The sequence below is a fragment of the Schistocerca cancellata genome, chromosome 7 (assembly GCF_023864275.1).
Source record: "Schistocerca cancellata isolate TAMUIC-IGC-003103 chromosome 7, iqSchCanc2.1, whole genome shotgun sequence".
Taxonomy (NCBI): domain Eukaryota; kingdom Metazoa; phylum Arthropoda; class Insecta; order Orthoptera; family Acrididae; genus Schistocerca; species Schistocerca cancellata.
The window spans coordinates 306,361,207-306,387,066 of NC_064632.1; the positions used below are offsets into that span (position 1 = coordinate 306,361,207).

Here is a 25,860-nt window from a genome sequence, read left to right on the forward strand (position 1 = left end):
TACTGAATTATGATTATCAGTATTCAACGAAAACGGTACATTTTTGTAATGTTGTTGAAGTAAGAATGTGAAAGCTTAATGTAGAAGATTCATGTCAAGTCAAACTTTGAGTAAGACTAGAACTCAACTCTAATTTGTATATTGACCTGAAGAGTATGAATCTGCATCTCAACCAGACAGACATGACCTATGAATTAACAACTAGTTGCAAGAGGAGCAGAGACGACTGCATGTCATTTATAGGCTTCATAGATTGAGGTTGGACACAGAACTAAGCCAGCTTAAATGTTGAGTTGAACAAATGGGTCATGAGAAAATAAATCTAAAAAAATCTTTATTGATGAAAAATCCAGGGTGCAACAGCAACATAACTACTTACATGAGGACAGATCACAAGTCACCAAATAACTTGCCAAACACTCTTTATTTTTCCCTTTTATTTCCCCCTCCTTCCCTGTCTTTAGGTACTTTTCTGCTGTTTAGCATGTCTCCTGTCAGCAGAGTAATGCTCTATCTTTTAAAGAACTGAATTTAATTCATAATACAGTACATGTACAACTATACAGAGTACATGAGCTAAACTTATGTAAAGCAGAATATGCCTCAGTAACATCCATCATGCATGACATTTCCTCAGTTAGTTGCGAGGTGCATTCAAGTTCTAAGGCCTCCAATTTTTTTTCTAATTAACTACTCACCCAAAAACGATGAAACTGGCGTTACTTCTCGACGTAATCGCCCTGCAGACGTACAAATTTTTCACAATGCTGACGCCATGATTCCATGGCAGCAGCGAAGGCTTCTTTAGGAGTCTGTTTTGACCACTGGAAAATCACTGAGGCAATAGCAGCACGGCTGGTGAATGTGCGGCCATGGAGAGTGTCTTTCATTGTTGGAAAAAGCCAAAAGTCGCTAGGAGCCAGGTCAGGTGAGTAGGGAGCATGAGGAATCACTTCAAAGTTAACATCATGAAGAAACTGTTGCATAACGTTAGCTCGATGTGCGGGTGCATTTGCTTGGTGAAACAGCACAAGTGCAGCCCTTCCCGGACATTTTTGTTGCAGTGCAGGAGGGAATTTGTTCTTCAAAACATTTTTGTAGGATGCACCTGTTACCATAGTGCCCTTTGGAATGCAATGGGTAAGGATTACGCCCTCGCTGTCCCAGAACATGGACACCATCATTTTTTCAGCACTGGCGGTTACTCAAAATTTTTTTGGTGGTGGTGAATCTGTGTGCTTCCATTGAGCTGACTGGTGCTTTGTTTCTGGATTGAAAAATGGCATCCACGTCTCATCCATTGTCACAACTGACGAACAGAAAGTCCCATTCATGCTGTAGTTGCATGTCAACATTGCTTGGCAACGTGCCACATGGGCAGCCGTGTGGTCGTCTGTCAGCATTCGTGGCACCCACCTGGATGACACTTTTCGCATTTTCAGGTCGTCATGCAGGAATTTAATAGTCATGGGTGACTGGAATTCGAGTGTAGGAAAAGGGAGAGAAGGAAACGTAGTAGGTGAATATGGGTTTGGGCTAAGAAATGAAAGAGGAAGCCGCCTGGTAGAATTTTGCACAGAGCACAACTTAATCATAGCTAACACTTGGTTTAAGAATCATGATAGAAGGTTGTATACATGGAAGAATCCTGGAGATACTAAAAGGTATCAGATAGATTATATAATGGTAAGACAGAGATTTAGGAACCAGGTTTTAAATTGTAAGACATTTCCAGGGGCAGATGTGGACTCTGACCACAATCTATTGGTTATGACCTGTAGATTAAAACTGAAGAAACTGCAAGAATGTGGGAATTTAAGGAGATGGGAACTGGATAAACTGAAAGAACCAGAGGTTGTACAGAGTTTCAGGGAGAGCATAAGGGAACAATTGACAGGAATGGGGGAAAGAAATACAGTAGAAGAAGAATGGGTAGCTTTGAGGGATGAAGTAGTGAAGGCAGCAGAGCATCAAGTAGGTAAAAAGGCGAGGGCTAGTAGAAATCCTTGGGTAACAGAAGAAATATTAAATTTAATTGATGAAAGGAGAAAATATAAAAATACAGTAAATGAAGCAGGCAAAAAGGAATACAAACCTCTCAAAAATGAGATCGACAGGAAGTGCAAAATGGCTAAGCATGGATGGCTAGAGGACAAATGTAAGGATGTAGAGGCTTATCTCAGTAGGGGTAAGATAGATACTGCCTACAGGAAAATTAAAGAGACCTTTGGAGATAAGAGAACCACTTGTATGAACATCAAGAGCTCAGATGGAAACCCAGTTCTAAGCAAAGAAGGGAAAGCAGAAAGGTGGAAGGAGTATATAGAGGGCCTATACAAGGGCGATGTACTTGAGGACAATATTATGGAAATGGAAGAGGATGTAGATGAAGATGAAATGGGAGATACGATAATGCGTGAAGAGTTTGACAGAGCACTGAAAGACCTGAGTCGAAACAAGGCCCCGGGAGTAGACAACATTCCATTGGAACTACTGACGGCCTTGGGAGAGCCAGTCCTGACAAAACTCTACCATCTGGTGAGCAAGATGTATGAAACAGGCGAAATACCCTCAGACTTCAAGAAGAATATAATAATTCCAATCCCAAAGAAAGCAGGTGTTGACAGATGTGAAAATTCTTTACAGATGAATGGAAAAACTAGTAGAAGCTGACCTCGGGGAAGACCAGTTTGGATTCCGTAGAAATACTGGAACACGTGAGGCAATATTGACCTTATGACTTATCTTAGAAGAAAGATTAAGGAAAGGCAAACCTACGTTTCTATCATTTGTAGACTTAGAGAAAGCTTTTGACAATGTTGACTGGAATACTCTCTTTCAAATTCTAAAGGTGGCAGGGGTAAAATACAGGGAGCGAAAGGCTATTTACAATTTGTACAGAAACCAGGTGGCAGTTATAAGAGTTGAGGGACATGAAAGGGAAGCAGTGATTGGGAGGGGAGTAAGACAGGGTTGTAGCCTACCCCCGATGTTATTCAATCTGTACATTGAGCAAGCAGTAAAGGAAACAAAAGAAAAATTCGAAGTAGGTATTAAAATCCATGGAGAAGAAATAAAAACTTTGAGGTTCGCCGATGACATTGTAATTCTGTCAGAGACAGCAAAGGACTTGGAAGAGCTGTTGAATGGAATGGATGGAGGATATAAGATGAACATCAACAAAAGCACAACGAGGATAATGGAATGTAGTCAAATTAAGTCGGGTGATGTTGAGGGTATTAGATTAGGAAATGAGACACTTAAAGTAGTAAACGAGTTTTGCTATTTGGGGAGCAAAATAACTGATGATGGTCGAAGTAGAGAGGATATAAAATGTAGACTGGCAATGGCAAGGAAAGCGTTTCTGAAGAAGAGGAATTTGTTAACATCGAGTATAGATTTAAGTGTCAGGAAGTCGTTTCTGAAAGTATTTGTAAGGAGTGTAGCCATGTATGGAAGTGAAACATGGATGGTAAATAGCTTGGACAAGAAGAGAGTAGAAGCTTTCAAAATGTAGTGCTACAGAAGAATGCTGAAGATTAGATGGGTAGATCACATAACTAATGAGGAAGTATTGAATAGGATTGGGGAGAAGAGAAGTTTGTGGCACAACTTGACCAGAAGAAGGGATCGGTTGGTAGGACATGTTCTGAGGCATCAAGGGATCACCAATTTAGTATTGGAGGCAGCGTGCAGGATAAAAATCATAGGGGGAGACCAAGAGATGAATACACTAAGCAGATTCAGAAGGATGTAGGTTGCAGTAGGTACTGGGAGATGAAGAAGCTTGCACAGGATAGAGTAGCATGGAGAGCTGCATCAAACCAGTCTCAGGACTGAAGACCACAACAACAACAACATGCAGGATTGTGTGCACAGAACCCACAGAAATGCCAACTCTGGAGGCAATCTGTTCAACAGTCATTCGGCGATCCCCCAAAACAATTCTCTCCACTTTCTCGATCATGTCGTCAGATCGGCTTGTGCGAGCCCGAGGTTGTTTCGGTTTGTTGTCACACGATGTTCTGCCTTCATTAAACTGTCTCACCCACGAACGCACTTTCGACACATCCAGAACTCCATCACCACATGTCTCCTTCAATTGTCGATGAATTTCAATTGGTTTCACACCATGCAAATTCAGAAAACGAATGATTGCACACTGTTCAAGTAAGGAAAACGTCGCAATTTTAAGTATTTAAAACAGTTCTCATTCTCGCCGCTGGCGGTAAAATTCCATCTGCTGTACGGTGCTGCCATCTCTGGGACGTATTGACAATGAACGCGGCCTCATTTTAAAACAATGCGCATTTTTCTATCTCTTTCCACTCCGGAGAAAGAAAATCAGAGGCCTTAGAACTTGAATGCACCTCGTACAAAAATGTCAGATTTGTGAACTAATGACTACCATTAAAAATACAGATTCTGTATTGCAATATACAGAAATATAATAGAAACACATAAAGGACATCACTTATTTTCAGTGTAACACATATTTACATGAATGAGATTAAAGGCACTTAAATGAAGTGAATTTAGTATCTGACTAAGCCACAGTCCTCCATCATATCCATGCCCCTAGTTATGCTATTCACACAGACATCATAGGAGAACCTATGGTTGAGGTGTTCTGAAATCATAGATTGATGCATCAGTGACAATCAGAGTCTGAGTCAGGCCTGAAGGTGTGGTCAGGTAACCTAATGGTTTTGGTGAGAGGTCACAAAAAAGAATGAAGTTTGAATCGCTGCTTGCACAAATTTTCAATTCTGATGTGACTCTAATTTTTGACATTCAGATAAAATAAACATAAGAACCTGTAGCGTCTACTAGTTCATAATATTTTAACTTGTGTGACAGTTAAAAGCTTTAACCAAGACCCCATGTTTTACTTCTCTTTTTGTGAAGCGGCTTGACAACAGCTTGTTTAAGTCTGTCTGGAAAAATATCACAACAAAAATGTTATAATATATGTAACTCAATATATTATACAGTTCAGATGAACAGCATTTCATTATTTTAGTGACTTTCACATCTAAATAATCTGCAAATATTTTGATGTAGTTGTCATTGATGATTAATTTGTTGATTACTTTTGGGTAAACACACAATAATTTTCCCTAAGAAGTTTTGAGATTTTTATTTGACAGACTGTAGTTAGGTAGAGTATTTGTTGTAACTTCTGTAATTAATTTGGGAAGTCCAGACACAAACTGTTAGTTTCAGTCTTGCAGACTGTACCCCCTTTCATCTGTAAATTTTTATGGCTATAAACAACTGTATTTTTGTCTCTGCTTTTGATACTCAGTATGTGGAAAGATGTTACATGCCACATATTCTAATGTCTAGATTTACTGTTTATGTAAACTATCCCATTTTCAATGTAAAGTTTATTTACTTAAGACATAATTGAGTACAGCAGAAGTGCATCCATTCAGTTTCTCTATTTTAAAGATGATCTACTGACAGATATTATACTAAGGCAGATATTTCATATAATTCTGCTAATCTTTGCACAAAATCAGTTGTTCTTATTCATTATTTAACTGTCCTTTCAATTTTGCTCTTACTTTTATCTGTGAAATTATATACATTTTTTTCTTTGCAAGTGTCACTGCTTTATACATAAATTGTCCTGAGAAAGCATACTTGTGAAGTTTCAAGAACCAGGCTTGACTAATGGTTCTAGATTCTAGAATATACTGCAACTCCCTATGTACCACCCACAAAGGGATCATCAGGACAAGATTAGATTAATTACAGCATGCACAGAGGCATTTAAACAATCATTCCTCCTGTGCTCCATATGTGACTGGAATGAGAAATAACACTAATAACTGGTACAATGCGATATACCCTCTGCGATTAACTTCAGATTGGTTTGCAGAATACACATGTAGATGTGACATATAAAAATAATGATCTGTGAGAAATGTGAAAAGGACAGATTGCTACCTACAACATACAGGAGAAATTGAGTGAGAGACAGATGCATTGAAAAATACTGCTAGATATCATTAGCTATCAAACTGTCCTTGATCAGATGTAGACAGAACACACACATTCAAACATGCATAACTCACACACATGTGGCGACTGTTGTTTTAAAGTGCTAAAGCCTTAATGTAGCTATGACTGGGTTAACCCTAAATCTTTACTGGGGAGGGTAGTGAGGTACAGAAGGACGCTGAGGGGTGGGGTGGAATGGGAAGGGGAAGGGTTAGCAGAGCAAGGATGGGGAGAGATACTAGTGTATCCCCCTGCTTGTGGGAGGCTACAGGGTCATGGTGAGGACAGGACAGTTGGCTGGGGTGGCTGTGCAGCAATGGAGAGTGTGAGGGGAGAAGTAAAGAACAGGAAAGGACTATGCAGAGGCATTGTCTGGTTAGAAGGTGTGTATGACTGAAATGAAAGCAGGTACGGGGATAGGCAGGTGGAGGACAAGGACAAGAGAAGGTTGAGGTCAGAGGGGTTAGAGGAATGAAGTAAACGTGGCAGGGAGAGTTCTCACCTGGGCAAATAAAAATAGTTGCTGTTGGTGATAAGAATCCAGATGGCACAGTGTGTGAAGTTCATTGAAGCTAAACACATTATGTTGAGTGACATGCTCAGCAGCTGTGTGGTCCAGCTGCCTCTTGGCCATATTTTGGTGTTGGCCATTAATGTAGACAGACAGCTTGTTATCAGACATGCCCTCAAAGAATGTCACACAGTCATTACAACTAAATTGTTAGATCACATAGCTGCTTTCACAGGTGGCCCTGCCTTTTATAGGTTAGAGATGCCTGTAACATGGCTAGAGTAGATGGTAGTGGAAGGACATATGAGGCAAGTCTTACATCTAGGTCTGATGCAGGGATATGTGCTGTGGGACCCAGGATTGGTGGTGAGCAGCAGTCTATCCTGTTCATATTGTTGTTATTTTATTTTGGATTTTTTTATAATTTCAACTGTAGGAAATTATTCTCATTATGTAAATAGCCTCTGAAACAATAGTGTATAAAATTATGTCTTTATATTATTTGCAGGTTAAGTAATATTGTAAATTATTGCAGTACACAATTCACTGTTTGTTCTCTTCACAAGTTTTTAGCATACCAAATTATTATTTTAATGAGGTAATATAAATCTGATCCTGATGCCACCTCTGCTATTGCAGTTGGTTGTTGAGAACACCAGATATCAAAGTCCGAACATCTGATGAGAAATATACTTCAAAAGTAAAAGCTTATTATGATAAGCTCCTACCAATTATTGCAAAGTGGCAATTTATAAAAGGTGGACCCATCATTGCAGTTCAGGTGGGTAGTGAAATGAAATTCAATTTATGGTTAATGAAGCTCTTTAAAAGGATTTTAACAGTGACCTTCACCATAATTAGCTCATTTTTTTTGTCTGTGCTCTTGCGTGTCTTATCAATCATGTGATAATTCTATAACTTCTTCCATATTTTTCTCTCCTATGACTTTTGTTTAAATCCCGATTAATTTATGTATTATGTATTCCTCTTAATTCTTGAGCTTTATATTCTACTGCTCTGGCGTGAAAATATTGTAGCTTTAGCTTTTGAGAACATCACATTGATATTTTATGCCAAAAGTTAAATAAATCCATTTATGTAATGAGGACTGTGCCAAATTTTGAACTACAATCAATGTATATTGTATATTTCACACCAGGGCGCTCATATTCTACATGATGTATGGGATGTGCTATAGGGAAGTACTTGCCCTTCAAAAAGAGCAGTAAGGATTCTGTAAAAAGAAGTGTTTTAAGAGCAAGAAATTACTGATGTTTCAATCATTGTATCATCATAAAATTGTACAATTAATCTTAAAATACGAGCATCTCAATTATATAAACAGATGTGTACATGTTTATGGCATGATGAGGAATGCTATTGTTAAGCAAGGAATATAACTTAGGCTGTTTATGACTGGTGCCATTATATGGTTATCAAACTTTCTATACCATGTAGAAAATAAGAGAAAGTTGTTTGATAACATTTTGAAGAAGTTCCTTACTAATAAGTGAGTTTATAGTACCAAGAATTATTTTCAGAGAATTCCATTGTCTTCTCATTTGTACTATGGTAGCTAGAAGTAAAAGTTTCATTCACTAAATAATTGGAAATGCTACATAAAAAACGTTGGTAATATTTATGCTTCTTTGTTATTTTTTGGTAGTGTCCTAAAACTAAAATCAGATTGGCCTGGAATGTCTGCCTCACAAATTGGATGCTGGGAACCTGAAACAAGATGGTGGTATCCTTGCAGGTTTGCACTAATGTGGAGTAGCAGAGTGTCATCCGATTTCTGTTAGCTGATTATATATTCACTATTGGATGGCAATGCAATATGGTGAAAGCTGTCTGACTCTATGGGTTTAGTGTTGTAGGATTGCCAGATGCAATGATGTACACTATACCACATGTAATAAGCACATTTTATTGGTCTGAAGCACACATGTACAGATATACACCTTCTTGATTCTTGGTACATGTGTTTATCATATCACCCGCAACCACAGGCTGCTCACAAAGAATTTGCCAAACAAAGATGTTACATGCAACTTGGTCGATAGTCACCACATTAGCCCCTCCCCCCCCCCCCCCCCCCCAACTAGAGTGTGAAGCACAAACACAAATATGAGGGCATACATGTAAAGGAAACACCCAGGAGGGAGGGAGAGGGTGTTTAAACAGAAACAATATATTACATTACATGAGCAAATTAAGTCCTCGAGCCAGCGAGGGGGGCAGGTGGTCCTGCCTGACTGGGTGAATCCTCGTACAGTGGAAGGATATGGGGTGGGGAAAGTGGGTTGTGAGGAGCTGGGGTAGTGAACCTGAATGCCTGCTGTGGTATGAAGGACTTTTACTGTTGATGGGTCAGTACTAACAGGCAAGGGGACAGACTGGAGAAGATGAATATGGGTTAAGTTGTCATTGGGGAAGCTGGCTCGTTCATAGAATGCAAACACATTATCCAGATGCACAACAAAAAATGCTTTAGAATTGCAAATGAAATCAGTGTTCACGCTAACCACCACTTCCGTATAGGGGTTAACCGAATCTCTACACCATTCATCGTTAGTGACATCACGCGTTCCGAGGCTGGCCACTGATACATCACTAAATCCTAACAGGGGAGAGGCGGGGGGCTGCCTGTAGGAAGGGGAGTCATCAAATGCGTTACTCTGTAGGGGGATGTTACATGCACCTGTAGCATTGTCACATGACTGGGAGTAGGTAATGTCACACGTGCGGGAATGGTCGTCACTCACCAGTGGACCCTCGGTAGATGCCTCATGCGAGGCAGGCGTAGCAGTGGGTGGGGGGTGACTGGGTAGGGTATTGGGCAGTTCTTCCAGAGACCACACTGGTTTGATGTGGCAAACAGATATGATTTGAGGCGTGCCGTTAACGAGCACCTCGAAAGTGTTGTTATGCCGTGATATGACTCTGTGTGGGCCTGATTACGGAGGGCTGAGTGCCCGTCAGACGGTGTCATTGCGCACCATGATGTGACTGCATGATGCCACGTCCTTATGCAGGAATACGGGAGGGAGTGAGTGCGGTCGAGGAGGGGGCAAGCGAATGTTAGTGATTAGCTCCTTAACATGCCCGACGGATGTTGAGTCACAGATTTGATCCGGAGGGAGTGAAAGCTTGACTAGCTCTGCTGGGAGTGTGGGGGATTCTCTGTAAAGTACTTCTGCCAGAGATGCACCAAGGTCCCAAATGCCTAACATTACCCATGGTAAGGCTTTGGCCCACTCACATCCGTGGCACATCAGTGAAGCTTTAAGCGTTCGGTGCCACTTCACAAAGCTGCCAGAAGAGGGTGAACTCGAACTGGTGACCATGGTCAGTAGTGTTAGAAGCTGGGCAACCAAAGCACGAGATCCACATTAATTAAAGGGCTCAGGCCACCACGTCAGCTGTGATAGTAGTGAGGGTAATTATCTCTACTCAGTGGGTAAATCTGTCAATGGTGGACAGTATGTAACAAAAGGGGCTCAAGGGGGGTCCTGAAGATATCGATGTGTATGTGCTGAAATCTTCGTTTTACCACATTGAACGTACTCATATGGGGGGGGGGGGGGGGGGAGCTGTGCATGATCTACTTTTGTGTGCTGACAATACACACATGCACGTGCCCGACTGTGCCATTGTTTTATCACTCTGGGCCAAACAAAATGTTCAAATACGATTTGTGCAGTGGCACGTATGCCAGGGTGTACCAAATCGTGAATACTATTAAAAATGTCCTGGAGGAGAGGTGCAGGAATCATCAGACATATGCATCTTGTTGAAATGTCACACCAGACAGGTGACAAGAATCCAGGAAGTGCCCATAACTCTAGTTTGAGCCCTGTCTTACCATCGGAGTGCAATGCAGTGAGTTCAGTATCATCTGTTTGCGATTTGGGGAATTCACTGAGGTCCAGTTGTGAAGATAATAATGACACACAAGATAAAAAATCAACGACGATGTTGTCTGCCCCTCTGACTTAACGTACGTCAATCATAAACTGAAATATGAGGTCCATATGACAAAATCATCTGGGGATAAGTCCTTGCCTGTTACAGAAAGTATATAGCAGTGGTTCATGGTCAGTAAATACCACAAGATTGTGACCTTCGATATCGTCTCAGAAATATTTGATAGTGGTGTAAATAACAAATAGTTCCCAGTCAAAGGTCGACCATTTTCGTTGGGAAGTGGACAATTTGTGGGAGAAAAATCTGAGCAGCTGTACAACAGAACCCATAGATTGCTGAAGTACCGCCCCCACTGCTGTATCACTCATGTCCGTAGTAAGCGAGATGGGAGCATCAGGGATGGGATGAGCAAGTGTAACGGCCATCTGTGAGGCTGACTTGAGGTTATCAAATGTGCGTGACATATCTGGAGTCCATGTGACTGCCCAAGACCCTGAAGTGTTTCTCCCTGCAAGAGCATCTGTCAGTGGGGCTTCTATGTTGGCGGCATGGAGGACGTGTTTGTGGTAGTAATTTAATGTTCCTAGGAAGTGGCGGAGGCCCTGAAAGTCTTTGAGCAAAGGCACCATACTAATGGCCTTGAACCAATTGGGTAGGGGGCGGATGCCGTCAACAGAAACCACGTGGTCCAGAAAAGTGACACTAGTGCAACTGAGTTGTGACTTAGCATTGTTCACTGCAACACCACTTGCTTGTAATAATTGTAACACTGTATTTAAGTGGAGTTCATGTTCCTCAAGTGAGGAAGAAAAATATTAACAACACATCCAGGTACACATATGCAAAGTCCAGTTTTCCAACCAACGAGTCAATGAACCATTGCCACATATGTGCAGCATTTTTTAGGCCGAACAGCATAAACAGATACTCGAACAATCCAAACAGGGTGATGATGGCAGTTTTCTCAATGACCTCTGGTGCCACTGGCAGTTGGTGGTACGCCTTGTGACAATCAGTTTCACTGAAAATTTGTGCCCTGTGCAGTTGGGAAGCAAAATGTGAATATTTGGGATGGGATAATTATCTAAAATTTTTCTGGTGTTAAGTGCTCGATAGTCACTGCAGAGGCAGAAACTGTCATCTTTCTTATTCACCAAATGAATGAGTAATGACTAACTACTAGAAGAAGGGTGAATAGTCTTACTGTCTAAAGTTCATGAATAATAGCTTTGGCATGTTTAAATTTTTCCAGGTTTAAACATGTAGCCTTTGCACGTACGGGTGGACCTCCCATGGTATTGATTCTATGGACAGTATTGTTGTTGATCGCAAACACTGACGGGGAAGATGGACCCACACCTGATGCAGTGTGACTAACCTGTAATGTACACACTTGTGTGTCCCAGGCCGGTGGATCAGCAGCAGTGGTGGTGATCCACTGGTAATCCTTGTCATGGAACTCAGTGGGGTACTTAGTAGTGTCATGGGCACAGCTTCTGTCCGGCAGTAGAAAAGTCACAAGGCATTGGCGGCAGGTGCAAGGAGGCAGAGCAGGGACTGGGAATGGGGGCATGGCTGTGTGTGACATCTGGAAGACCTGCTTATGAGCATCCATGAACTTGGCTTGCATGCTGGCGATGCATAAGCAGAGGGCTTCATTGCTGTCCCAAAGTTTGTCATCGTGTGATTTAAGAGAGAGCACTGCAGCAGCAGCTTCTGCTAGCTCACACAATAGAGTAGCGCTCTTGGATGAGAGGGAAGAAATATCGGGACCAGTGGTATGGTCTACTGAGTTAAAGATTAGTGTACCTCATTGTAGGTTAGTTGAAAGAGCATTGGCAAAGAGAAAATCCACCCCAAACACGGGTTCATCCACATCAGTGATAGTGAAAGTCCACTGTCAGAGTGTATAATGCCCCTCGAATTTAATACCTGTGAACAAAGGTATCACACTAACCTCAGCCACTGTTTCGACTAGAAATGAAAGACAAGTCACTGCGTCTTTCATATACAAGTGTCCTGCCACTGTCAGAGTGTATAATGCCCCTCGAATTTAATACCTGTGAACAAAGGTATCACACTAACCTCAGCCACTGTGTCGACTAGAAATGAAAGACAAGTCACTGCGTCTTTCATATACAAGCGTCCTGGCACTGTCAGAGTGTATAATGCCCCTCGAATTTAATACCTGTGAACAAAGGTATCACACTAACCTCAGCCACTGTGTCGACTAGAAATGAAAGACAAGTCACTGCGTCTTTCATATACAAGCGTCCTGGCACGTGAGGTGAAGAAGTATTAAGGGACAGGCATCTTTGAAGTGCAATGCACCCGTAGTGCCTGAGTTGCATTGCACTATTAGTTTGGGAATGCATATGGGGAATGACATTTCTTAGCCATATCACCAAAGTGGGAATGGAAATAACCCCAGACAGAATGGCATGTAGTGTCGTCCGTCGAACTGGCTGAGGCCAAAGCGGCAGTGGAGGGGGTCGTGTTTGTAGATTCCTCTGACAGCCGCATCACAGTAGAGCTGGTAGGAGAGGAGTTATGCTGGGGGCTACCAGGTGGCGTTCATGTGCAAGTGCAGAGCAAGTCATGCTCACTCTGTACAGAATGATAGAAACTGTTGTGCAGGTGTGACAACCCCTGAGGCCTGAGGGAACCCGTGGGGGAAAGGGGAGGGGGGTTATGCAGGCATGGCAACCAGTAGGGCCAAAGTTACATGGAGAAGGTGAATTTGAACTTCTAGAGGAAGTTTGAGCAACCAGGTAGTCCAAAGTGTAGTGTCCAGCATACGATGTGTGTCAATCATAAGGCGGAGATGACGCCAGAGCTGTGATGGGGATCTGGAAACCAGTGACTCATGACTGATGATGAGGTGGATAGCTTCCTCTGTACATGTGGACAGGTGCTCAAGGATGGTGCATTGGGCGAATGCATATTTGTCCATAGTGGAAGGGTGAAGCCACAATATCGCAGATCAGGTCTGGTTAATCATGGAGGTGACATAGCAAGCAAAGGAACTTCCAGTTGTCATCAGTGATGTCGTGTAGCTGCATGATGTGGTCAACCAAGGCAAACCATGTGTGTGGATGGTCCTTGTGAAGGGACGGTAGCTTAGGCCACTAGATAGGGGAGTTTTGGCAAAACTGTTTGTCGGAAACTGTCACTCCCTGTCCATAGCTCTGCAGCATAACTAGCTCAGGTGCAGTAGTGCTGTATCAGTTCCTGACACTGTCAGTGGCACATGGAATGGTAGGTGTGGCTGGCTTGACCGTGGTCAAGAAATCAATGAGTCGGGCATTCGATGGAGTAACGTCAACAGGCATAGAATGGACCAGTGCAGAATAGTCACCTGTAGTTGACCGACGTGTGGGAAATGACAGAGTACAGTTTCCAGTCCCCTACCCTACAGATGCATTAAAATTGTTAAAATCATGTAATGTTAATGAAAAGTTATTGTTCGCACCTGATGCTGGCACACATGGCTGTGGGAGTGTAGAAGCACTGTCCCGTTGAGTACAGCTAGCCGGTGTGTTCAGAAACTGCATCAAACTCTTGTGAACACAAGATGGATAATTGGAAAATAATGGTGAAGCATCTGTTGGAAATCCTGGTTGGCACATGTGCGGTGTAGCGGGTGGCAAGCAATCCATTGTGTACTGCTCAACAGTACGAGAGTTCATTGTTGCATTTGTGAATAAATTCGGGGTCACCAGCAAGGGTTTAGTGTTGTAGGATTGCCAGATTGAATGATGAACACTGTATCACATGTAATAAGCACTATTTTATTGGTCTGAAGCACACATATACAGATATACACCTTCTTGATTCTTGGTCCACATGTTTTGCCAAACAAAGATGTTAGCATGACATTGACCAAAGTCACCACATGTCAAACACATATGTATGAGTAGATAAATAACTTCAAACAAGATGTAGCACATGCTGAAGATCTGTAATGCCCAGGATGCTTTGTCTGTGCCGTCATGGAGACCACATTGGGAGAGTTGATGAGTTAATACAGGAAAACTGTCATATTACTGTGAGTGATAATGCAGCAGTGAGAAACATTGGTGTCACATCAGCCCACTATATTGTTTGTACATAGCTGCCAACTATTATGGGTGTCTGCAATTTTTACACGTTTATCACCTTAAATACAAAGTTGTGGGAAGTTATTAAAAAATTATGGAAATAGACATTTTACAATTTGACGTATATAAAAAAAGTAAAAAATTGTACTGTTTGCCCTTCGCTAATCATGTGCTACTAAAATGTTTTATAGGTTGTAATGATTTCCTTCCTAAGCATGCAGTACACATGTCACAAATTATTTTGTCACCTTGGCTTACTACTCATTGCTATTACTGGGCTACCGATGTTCACAACTTGTTTTCAGTATCATGGCAACAAAAAACCCAGTGTTCCACAGCCAGGTCAATACAGATAAAGGAACATTGTTCCTGGCCTGCTATCACCAAATAGCACTATACAGCACTTGTGTTTGCTTTTGCTCTGTCTGCAGTCTTGTGCTTTATCTTTATGCATGTTCATTTATGAAATAGAGTGAACGAGATGCAAAATTTACAAATTTATCACATTCTATGAGACAGAGGAGTGCCTGTGGAATATTTGAAATCATAGTGATAAAAATACACTCCTGGAAATGGAAAAAAGAACACATTGACACCGGTGTGTCAGACCCACCAAACTTGCTCCGGACACTGCGAGAGGGCTGTACAAGCAATGATCACACGCACGGCACAGCGGACACACCAGGAACCGCGGTGTTGGCCGTCGAATGGCGCTAGCTGCGCAGCATTTGTGCACCGCCGCCGTCAGTGTCAGCCAGTTTGCCGTGGCATATGGAGCTCCATCGCAGTCTTTAACACTGGTAGCATGCCGCGACAGCGTGGACGTGAACCGTATGTGCAGTTAACGGACTTTGAGCGAGGGCATATAGTGGGCATGCGGGAGGCCGGGTGGACGTACCGCCGAATTCCTCAACACGTGGGGCGTGAGGTCTCCACAGTACATCGATGTTGTCGCCAGTGGTCGGCGGAAGGTGCACGTGCCCGTCGACCTGGGACTGGACCGCAGCGACGCACGGATGCACGCCAAGGCCGTAGGATCCTACGCAGTGCCGTAGGGGACCGCACCGCCACTTCCCAGCAAATTAGGGACACTGTTGCTCCTGGGGTATCGGCGAGGACCATTCACAACCGTCTCCATGAATCTGGGCTATGGTCCCGCACACCGTTAGGCCGTCTTCCGCTCACGCCCCAACATCGTGCAGCCCGCCTCCAGTGGTGTCGCGACAGGCGTGAATGGAGGGACGAATGGAGACATGTCGTCTTCAGCGATGAGAGTCGCTTCTGCCTTGGTGCCAATGATGGTCGTATGCGTGTTTGGCGCCGTGCAGGTGAGCGCCACAATCAGGACTGCATACGACCAAGGCACACAGGGCCAACACCCGGCATCATGGTGTGGGGAGCGATCTCCTACACTGGCCGTACACCACTGGTGATCGTCGAGGGGACACTGAATAGTGCACGGTACATCCAAACCGTCATCGAACCCATCGTTCTACCATTCCTAGACCGGCAAGGGAACTTGCTGTTCCAACAGGACAATGCACGTCCACATGTATCCCGTGCCACCCAACGTGCTCTAGAAGGTGTAAGTCAACTACCCTGGCCAGCAAGATCTCCGGATCTATCCCCCATTGAGCATGTTTGGGACTGGATGAAGCGTCGTCTCACGCGGTCTGCACGTCCAGCACGAACGCTGGTCCAACTGAGGCGCCAGGTGGAAATGGCATGGCAAGCCGTTCCACAGGACTACATCCAGCATCTCTACGATCGTCTCCACGGGAGAATAGCAGCCTGCATTGCTGCGAAAGGTGGATATACACTGTACTAGTGCCGACATTGTGCATGCTCTGTTGCCTGTGTCTATGTGCCTGTGGTTCTGTCAGTGTGATCATGTGATGTATCTGACCCCAGGAATGTGTCAATAACGTTTCCCCTTCCTGAGACAATGAATTCACGGTGTTCTTATTTCAATTTCCAGGAGTGTATTAGCCAGAAGCATGACTCCCTACAGAAAAATGTTGTAGATAAAAAAAAACTTACTTCTCTCATTTCTCAATACTGCAGAAACAACTACAGTCAGATACATTATCTGACTCAGGAAAAAATTGTTGTTAGTAAGTTATATGAAAGAATGGTGACAACAAAAACAAAGTATGACACTTTCTGTGAGCCAGAAATGAACACATGCAGCAGGCAACAGTCAGTAGTAAATGTGGATGTGGCAGAGGGATCACCAACTGCAGAGTCCACTGTCACATTAATTGGAAGTGTTAATAACAGTGATGCTGAAGAACTTTTTTACTGGAGATAATGATTTGGATTAATTTTAATATGAAAAATAAAAATTAATGTATGATCAATTAAATATACCTCCTTTGTTTAGGGTTGCAAAGTGTCTGAAATATAATGTTTAAAGGCCTAAATGAGGCTTCTAATTTTTAAAATTTTCTGGAGGAGTGGGCCATCCATACTTGCCATGTGGTTACCGACAGCCTCTTCTCAAGGTTGTCAGCTAAGTTCATTATATACTGACATTCAAGAAAGTGTATGTGAGGGTGGTTCCAAATATTTGATATCAGAAATGAAATAAAGGGGCATGGAGATTTGCAGGGAGCTTTTACGACATTATGAAGCTGAAGGGGAGGCATTTTTTCACTGTATTGAAAGTTAGCTGTATGTTTAACCCACTGAAAGAAGCATATTACATGTTCTAATGAGTGACTTTTTTGTTTCTTTCTTTTAGTTGGAAAACGAATATGGAGCAACAGGTGTCAATGATAAAGAATACCTAGCATTCTTACGTGATCTGTACATCAGTTATGGGATTGAGGGATTATTCTTCACATCTGATTCCCCTCTTGGTAGTGGTGACAGTGGTGCCTTGGAAGGAGGTAACAGTACAGTTTTCCTCATTCACAATAATGTAAATGATACTGTAAGTTCTCCTTGTCATATGTGGTATGTTGGTACTTTAACCCCGAAGAATATGGATGAATATAGATTTGATATAGTACATTAATTCTTGCCCATACTATAAAATAAAGACATTAATTTAACTTAACCTACTTGAAACAGTAAAAATTTAAAATGCCCACATCACAATTAAGTGCTATATGGTGTGTAAGCAATTTTTAAACAGATTAATCCCATCAGGAATGTCCCTTTCAAGGACTTTACAGGGTTGGTATCTGGTTCCTGGTTCATGCCAGATGAAAACCTGGCAAGACTCACTGTTCAGACTATACCTGGACTCATTTGTGAATATAACCTGGGACCACTGTTCCAATGACCATGTACTGTGTTCTTGACACCAGGCTTTACAGGCTCTCCTGTGACCAGGGGTCAATGGAATGTGCACCTTGCAAGTCTTCATGCTAACAAACCATGTCTGTTCAGTCATCTGTAGACTGTGTGTCTAAGACAACTGTTCCAGTGGCTGAGGTAAGGTCCCGAGCAAGGCTACCTGCAGTACTCCGTGGCCGTCTGCAGGCACTGATAGTGAGATATCGGTCTTCTTGTGGTGTTGTACACTGTGGACATCCTGTGCAGTAGTGCCTGGACACGTTTTCTGTCTGCTGGAATCATTGCCATAATCTTGAGATCACACTCTGTGGCACACAGAGGGCACACGCTGTGTTTCACCAGCCTTGAGTTGCCCTAGTATTCTATGCCTCATAACGCCATCAATATTTGTTCTTTGAGCCATTTTCAACACACATTCACCATTAGCACATCTGAAAACATCTGCACACTTACTCACTGCACTGTACTCTGACATGCACCAACACACCTCTGCATATGTGGACTGCTGCCAGCACCACAGTGCGATGACCGCAGGTCAAATGCACCACATGCTCATACCCCAAGGTGATTTAAACCTGCAAACCACCCAACAGAGCATTTTTTCACCATGTATCAGCATTATCTTATGAGCATGAGTGTAGGATCTCTAAGGTCGGTAAGCAGATGCTGAAACAAATATGTGCTTTGACTAAAAGCTTTCAGTGTCTGCTGACAGAGGACTGAAGCAATAGTATTTGAGCTATAGTGCTTAAAAGTATATTGCTTGACAAAAAAAGTGACGCACAAAGAATTGGAGGAGAAAAATGAACTCCATAGACAGAGAAGGTATGTGATGTTGTTTCTGTGATTACAAAATTGAGTCAAATTTACAAAGAAATTGATGGAATAAGCCCACTTATCAATGTGATGTTTCAACCCTTTGGCCTGGATACATGCATTGCTGCAGTTGGGAAGAGTGTCATAAAGCTGTTGTACCCTCTCCTGAGGCAATCTGGCCTACAACTGATGTCATTGGTCATTGATACCCCAGATACTGGCAATAGAACAGAGATGACATAGCTGGGTCCATACATTTTCTATAGAGAAAAATCTTGGGATCTTGCTCGCCACTGGAACATCTCAACATCATGCAGACAGTTGATAGAGAGACATGCCATGTGTGGATGAGAACTGTCCAGGTGAAAAATGGCACCACAATACTGTCACATGAGAGTTGACACACATGAACCCAGACAGTCCATGGCATTCCACTGTGCCATCAGAGTCCCCTCATTTATTACCAAGCATGACACAAAGTCGTACCTACTCCTCACGTCGCAGTGCCCGGAGTAATGTCACTGTGCCTCTCCAAAACCATCATACTCATCAGCGATAGTCATTCAGGGCAGTGCAGAACTGTGATTCATTGCTGAACACAAAATGATGCTACTAAGCAGCATTCCATGCTTCCAGTCATGGCACCACTCCAAATCCAGCCGTTTGTGTTGTGGTTTTAACAGCAGCCTGCACATGGGACTCAAATTACCTAGCACAGCTGTTGCTAGACACCAGACAATGGTGAATCCTTCAGGATGTTTATTACTTGTTCTTGTATGGCAGGTGCAGATGTGAAGGAGTTTAGATGTACTCAGTGCTGATCCTCAATTGTGGTGATCAGGTATGATCGACCGGAATCTTGAAGATGAGCTTGGCTGGACTCGTGCTCCCATGCAGTCCAGCATCAGGCCACAGTCACATCCAAATACCCCACAAACTCTGGATATTGCACTATCTAACCAGTTGGACAAAGAAAGCCCCGAGATGAGACCCCTATCAAACTCTGCCATGTGCTGATCATGCTATCTCACATCGGTACACCACAACACCATGATCATTCAGCATCTGAAGCTGTTCACACCCATTATATACCCTACCAGACCTGGTAACAATACTAAACATGAAGCACACTAATTTGCTTTGATAGCTATTCTGCTGTTCTGTATGTCACAGACTATTGAAACTCTACTTCATTTAGGTATGTGCCTATGGTGTGTACATGTACAAAGTTACCTTGCCATCTGACCAGGTCTGCTGGGTGTTTCACTTCTTTTGTTAGGCATTGAATTTGATAGAATAATTATTGTAGTATCAAATCAATTTTAGAAATATGACACTACATCATCATACTTAAATTTAAAGTCAGATAATGCATTAAATTTAAGTTCTGTACATTATATTGAAATATGTGTAGCTAATTTTGGTCATGAATGTAGCAGTGCCATTGATACTCTAGGGCTAGTCAACAAAATAACTGCTTTTAAGTCCCAGGTAGAAGAGCTCATGAAGAGTATTAACATGCTTCCCATTTGGCCATTTGGATATTTTGAAGGTCTTTCCAAAGTATGCTGATAAGATGCTTATCCAAAGCTCGAAGTAGCTTTGAGGACACTGATGAGAATGCAGTGACTGCACCAGCTAGTGAATGTAGTTTCAGCAAATTAAAAAAAAAAAAAATTAGAAAAAAAAAATCACTGTCGTGTACGGATGAAAGCAGTCTGTAAAATTAAGCTATCTTGTCTTCAATGATGCAATCATTGTGTTTTTTTTTGTTCAAAGTAAGGAAATATAAAGTTTAATTGTAATAAAAATATAGTTTCTGGAAAAGGATAATTTCTCAACCCTCAATTATAGCCCTTCCCTTTTATTTCTGATTAGTAATTTATGGATACATGAAAAATGTGCAGAAATTGAAAATGAAATGATTATTGGAAAGACTTTCTCAGCATACAGGAAAGTCAAAACAACTTTCCATGAAATTAAAAGCAAGAATGGTAACATTAAGAGTGCAATGGGAATTCCTCTGTGAAATGCAGAGGAGAGATCAGACAGGTAGAAAGAGTATGTCAAAGGCCTCTAAGAGGGGCAAGATTTGTCTGAAGATGTGATAGAAGAAGAAACAAGAGTTGACAAAGAAGAGATAGGAGATCCAGTACTGCAATCAGAATTTATAAGAGCTTTGGAAGACTTAAGATCAAAGAAGGCAGGAGGGATGGATAATATTCCATTGAAATTTCTAAAATCATTTGGGGGAATGACACAAAATGATTAATCAGTATGTGTGTAGAATGTATGAGACGGGCAATATACCCTCAACTTTCAAAAAAACATCATCCACAAAATTATGAAGACAGCAAAAGCTGAAAAGTGCAAGAAATAGCACACAATCACCATAACAGCTCTCCCATCCAAGTTGCTGACAAGAATAGTTCACAGAAGAACGGAAAAAATTGAGGATCTGTTAGAAGATGATCATTTTGGCTTTAGGGAAGGTAAAGGCATCAGACAGGTTGTTCTGACATTGCACCTGATAAAGGGAGCAACACTGAAGAAAGGGCCGGCCAGAGTGGCCGAGCGGTTAAAGGCGCTACAGTCTGGAACCGCACGACCGCTATAGTCGCAGGTTCGAATCCTGCCTCGGGCATGGATGTGTGTGATGTCCTTAGGTTAGTTAGGTTTAAGTAGTTCTAAGTCCTAGGGGACTTATGACCACAGCAGTTGAGTCCCATAGTGCTCAGAGCTATTTGAACCATTTGAACACTGAAGAAAGATCAAGACATGTTTGTAGGATCTGTTATTCTGGAAAAAGCATTCGAGAATGTAAAACAGTACAAGGTGTTTGAAATTCTAAGAAAAATAGGAATAAACTATGGGGAAAGATGGGTAATATGCAATGTGTACAAGAACCAAGAGGGACAAATAAGACTAGAAGACAAACAATGAAGTGCTCATATTACAAAGGGTGTAAGGCTGGAATATAGCCTTTTGCCTCTATTGTTCAATCTGTACATCAAAGAAGCTATGATGGAAGTAAAAGAAAGGTTAAACAGTGGGATTAAAATTCAAGGTGAAAGGATATCAATGATTAGATTTGAGGATGACATTGCTATTAAGACTGAAAGTGAAGAAGAATTACAGGATCTGTTGAAGGAATGAACAGCCCAATTAATATAGAATATGGACTGAGAGTTAATTGAAGAAAGAACAGAAATGAGAACAGCGAGAAACATAACATCAGAATTCGTAATCATAAAGTAGATGAAGTTAAGGAATTCTGCTACCTAGGCAGCAAAGTAATCCAAGGTGGGTGGAGCAAGGAGGACATTTAAAGTCAATTAGCACTGACAAAAAGGGTATTTTTGGCCAAGAGAAGTCTACTAATGTGAAACATAGACCTTAATCTGAGGAAAAAAATTCTGAGAATTTGTGTTTGGAACACAGCATTGTTTGGTAGTGAAACATGGACATTGGCAAAACTGTAACAGAAGAGCATCGCAGCATTTGAGATGTGGCTACAGAAGAATATAGAAAATTAGGTGGAACGAGTTGATCAGAAATAAGGAGGTTCGCCGGCCGCGGTGGTCTAGCGGTTCTGGCGCTGCAGTCCGGAACCGCGGGACTGCTGCGGTCGCAGGTTCGAATCCTGCCTCGGGCATGGGTGTGTGTGATGTCCTTAGGTTAGTTAGGTTTAAGTAGTTCTAAGTTCTAGGGGACTTATGACCTAAGATGTTGAGTCCCATAGTGCTCAGAGCCATTTGAACCAAATAAGGAGGTTCTCCGCAGAATTGGCAAGGAAAGGACTCTATGAAAAACACTGACAGGAAGAAAGGATAGGATGATAGGACAGCTGTTAAGACATCATGGTACTAGAGGGAAAGGGTCTTCTTAGCCTTGTGATGCAATCTGAGGAGATAACTGATTGAGAAGTAGTGGCAGTGAGAGCACCCCTGTATAATTCATACAGATAACACCATTGGCAGATGACAACATGGCAGTTGCTCCATCCCAACTGTCTATAGCGAGGACAGTGGTTCTTCCCTTTTCCTGCCAATGCTTTGTGATGAACAAAAAAAAGTCCTTTATTGTATGTCATATCACATAATGGAAAATCCGGGTTGGAATATAACAATATTATGAAAAGCATTGTTACTACTCACCATATAACAGAGATGCTTAATCACAGACAGTCACAACAAAAAGACTGTCAAAAGTGAGCTTTCAGCCATTGAGGTTGTGTTGAAAATAGACAAAACACACACACACACAAATGCAAGTCACAAACACATGACCACAGTCTCTGGCAGATGAAGCCAGACTGTTAGCAGCAGTACTTGATGTCAAAAGGCAACCAGATGGTGCGGCTAAGGAGGAGGCTGGGGCAAGGAGGGGGAGGGATAGCAGTGTACAGGTGGAGGACAGTAAAGAGCTGCTTGTGGAAGCACACGGGGATGAGTTGAAGAGAGGTTCGGGTGCAGTCAGGAGATTAGATGGAAGGGGCAGGGGAAGGAGCCAGGGTAGTGGAAAAGGAGAGAAGTAAGAAGTCCGAGAATGCATTGGTGGAATAGAGGGCTGTGTAGTGCTGGAATAGGAACAGGGAAGGTGTTAGAGTGGTAAGGACAATGATTACCAAAGATTGAGGCCAGGAGTTTTAGGAGAACGTAGGATATATTGTAGGGAGGTATCCCACCTATGCAATTCAGAAAAGCTAGTGTTGGTGGGAAGGATCCAGATGGCACAGGCTGTGAAACAGCCATTGAAATGAAGAATGTCATGTTGGACAGCATGCTCAGCAATGGGGTAGTCCAGCTGTTTCTTGGTCACAGTTTTTGGTGGTCATTTATGTGGGCAGACAGCTTGTTAATTGTGATGCCCACATAGAATGCTGTACAGTGGTTGCAGCTTAGCTTGTAGATTGCATGACTGTTTCCACAGGTAGCCCTGCCTTTGATGGGATAGGTAATGTTTGTGACCAGTCTGGAGTAGATGGGGGTGGGAGGATGTACAGGATAGGTCTTGCATCTAGGTCTATTATAGGGATATGAGTCATGAGGCAAGGGGTTGGGGGCAGGGTTTGTATAAAGATGGACGAGTATATTGTGTAGGTTCAGTGGTCGGTGGAATACCACAGTGGGAGGGATGGAAATGATAGTGGGTAGGACATTTATCATTTCATGGCATGATGAGGTGTAGTTAAAACCATGGCAGAGAATACAGTTCAGTTGTTCCAGTCCTGGATGGTACTGAGTCACAAGGGGATGTGACTTTGGAAGATGATGGGTGATTTGAAATAACGCATGAGAGATCTGTTTTTGTATGAGGCTGGGATGGTATTATGGTCTGTGAAGGCATCAGTGAGATCCTCAGTACATTTGAACAGGGACTGCTCATCACCACAGATTGGATGACCATAGGTGTCTAGGATGTATGGAAGGGACTTCTTGATATGGCAGCTGTCAAAGTGCAGGTATTTTTGGTAGTTGGTAGGTTTGATATGGACAGATGTAGCCATCTTTGAGGTGGAGGTCAACTTCAAAGAAGGTGGCTTGTTGGGTTGAGTAGGACCAGGTGAAGCGAATATATGAGGAGGTGTTGAGGTTCTGGAGAAATGCACATAGGGTGTCCTCACTCTCAATCTAGATCATGAAGATATCATCAATGAATGTGAACCAGCTGTGGGGTTTGGGATTGTGAGTGTTTGGGAAGGATTCCTCTATATAGCCCAAGAAGAGGTTCCTCATTTCAATGACTGCTTCACAGCTTATGTGATCTGGACCCTTCCCACCAACACCACCTTACCACCTTTTCTGAATTGCAGAGGAGAGAATTCTCCCTGCAATATATTCTACATTCCTGTAACCCTCCTGGCCTCAACCTTCATTAATCATTGTCCTTACCCATCTTGCCCCTTTTGTGTTCCCATGCCAGCACTACACAGCCCTGTCTTCCACCAACGCACTCTCAGTCTTTTTACTTCTCTCATCCTCTGCTACTCCCCCCCCCCTCCCCCCATTCTCCATCTAACCTCCCAACTGCACCTAGCTGCCCTCCCCTCTCTCCACCTCGTCCCAGCACACTCCCACAAGAAGCACTTTTCCATCCCCCACCTCTACCTTCCTATTCCTCCCCCCCCCCCCACCCCAGCCTCTTCCTTAACCCCCCCCCCCCCCACCACCACCTCCTATTTTTGACAAAGGCATGTTGGCCAAAGGTTCACTTTCTAACAGTCTTTTCATTGTACCTATCTGCAACTCAGCATCTCCACTATATGGTGAGTAGCAACTATCCTTTTCATAATACTGTTACATTCTATCCCAGATTTTACATTGTCTGATTTTCCTGACAGCTTTTCTTCCATCCTGTAACCCAGTGCTGTTCTCCTTTGTTACTATTTTCTAATGCAATACTATATTCAGTTTCCATCCTTCTTTCTCTTTTTTCCTGAGTTTCTCTTATCACCTTACAAACCACACTGCATGCTCTACTTATGAGCCACAGTGTGTCAGCTGTCTCGGCCACACACAATAGATCAATAGATGGCTACAAGCTTTCCAAGCACCTGACAGATTGCAGACCAACAACTGCCTTCCTACTCGCTGTGACCAATTATATCCTATATCCTAACCACCCACCTCCTCGCAGTTGACCTCCACCTCAAAGATGTAGATCACTACATCTATCCATATAAAACCTAACAACCACCAGCAATACCTCCACTTTGTCAGCTGCCACCAATTCATACCAATAAGTTCCTTCCATATAGCCTAGCCACCAGTGGCCATCTCATCTGTAGTGACAAGCAGTCCCTCTTGAAATATACTGAGGCTCTCACTGAAGCCTTCAGAGATTATAATTACTCTCCCAACCTTGTACAAAAACAGATCTGTGGGGCCTTATGTTTTCAGTCACCCACCAGCTCCTAAAGTCCCACCATCCAGCCACAGAGGAACATTCTCACCCATGAGTGTAACAACTGAATTACTTTCTCTGCCAGAATTTCAACTGCCTCTCCTGTACCCTGAAATGATAAATGTCCTACCCACTATCATTCCACCCCTCGCAAAAAGTATACTGCTGCCCACTCAACCTACACAATATATTCGTCCATGCCTACACAACCCCTGCTCCCAACCTGTTGCCTGATGGCTCATATCCCTGTAAAAGACCTGTCCCATACATCCTTCCACCACTAATTAC

General features: G+C 42.7%; 1 protein-coding gene across 1 annotated transcript in view; it reads left to right on the forward strand.

The window, feature by feature from the left end:
* The window catches only part of LOC126092165 (beta-galactosidase-1-like protein 2), an 81,310-nt gene that overhangs the window by 35,955 nt on the left and 19,495 nt on the right, over nt 1-25,860 (forward strand). The window contains exons 4-5 of the mRNA XM_049907639.1: nt 7,160-7,301; nt 17,291-17,438. Of these exons, the coding sequence (XP_049763596.1) occupies nt 7,160-7,301; nt 17,291-17,438 (290 nt within the window). The remainder of the gene's footprint in view (nt 1-7,159; nt 7,302-17,290; nt 17,439-25,860) is intronic.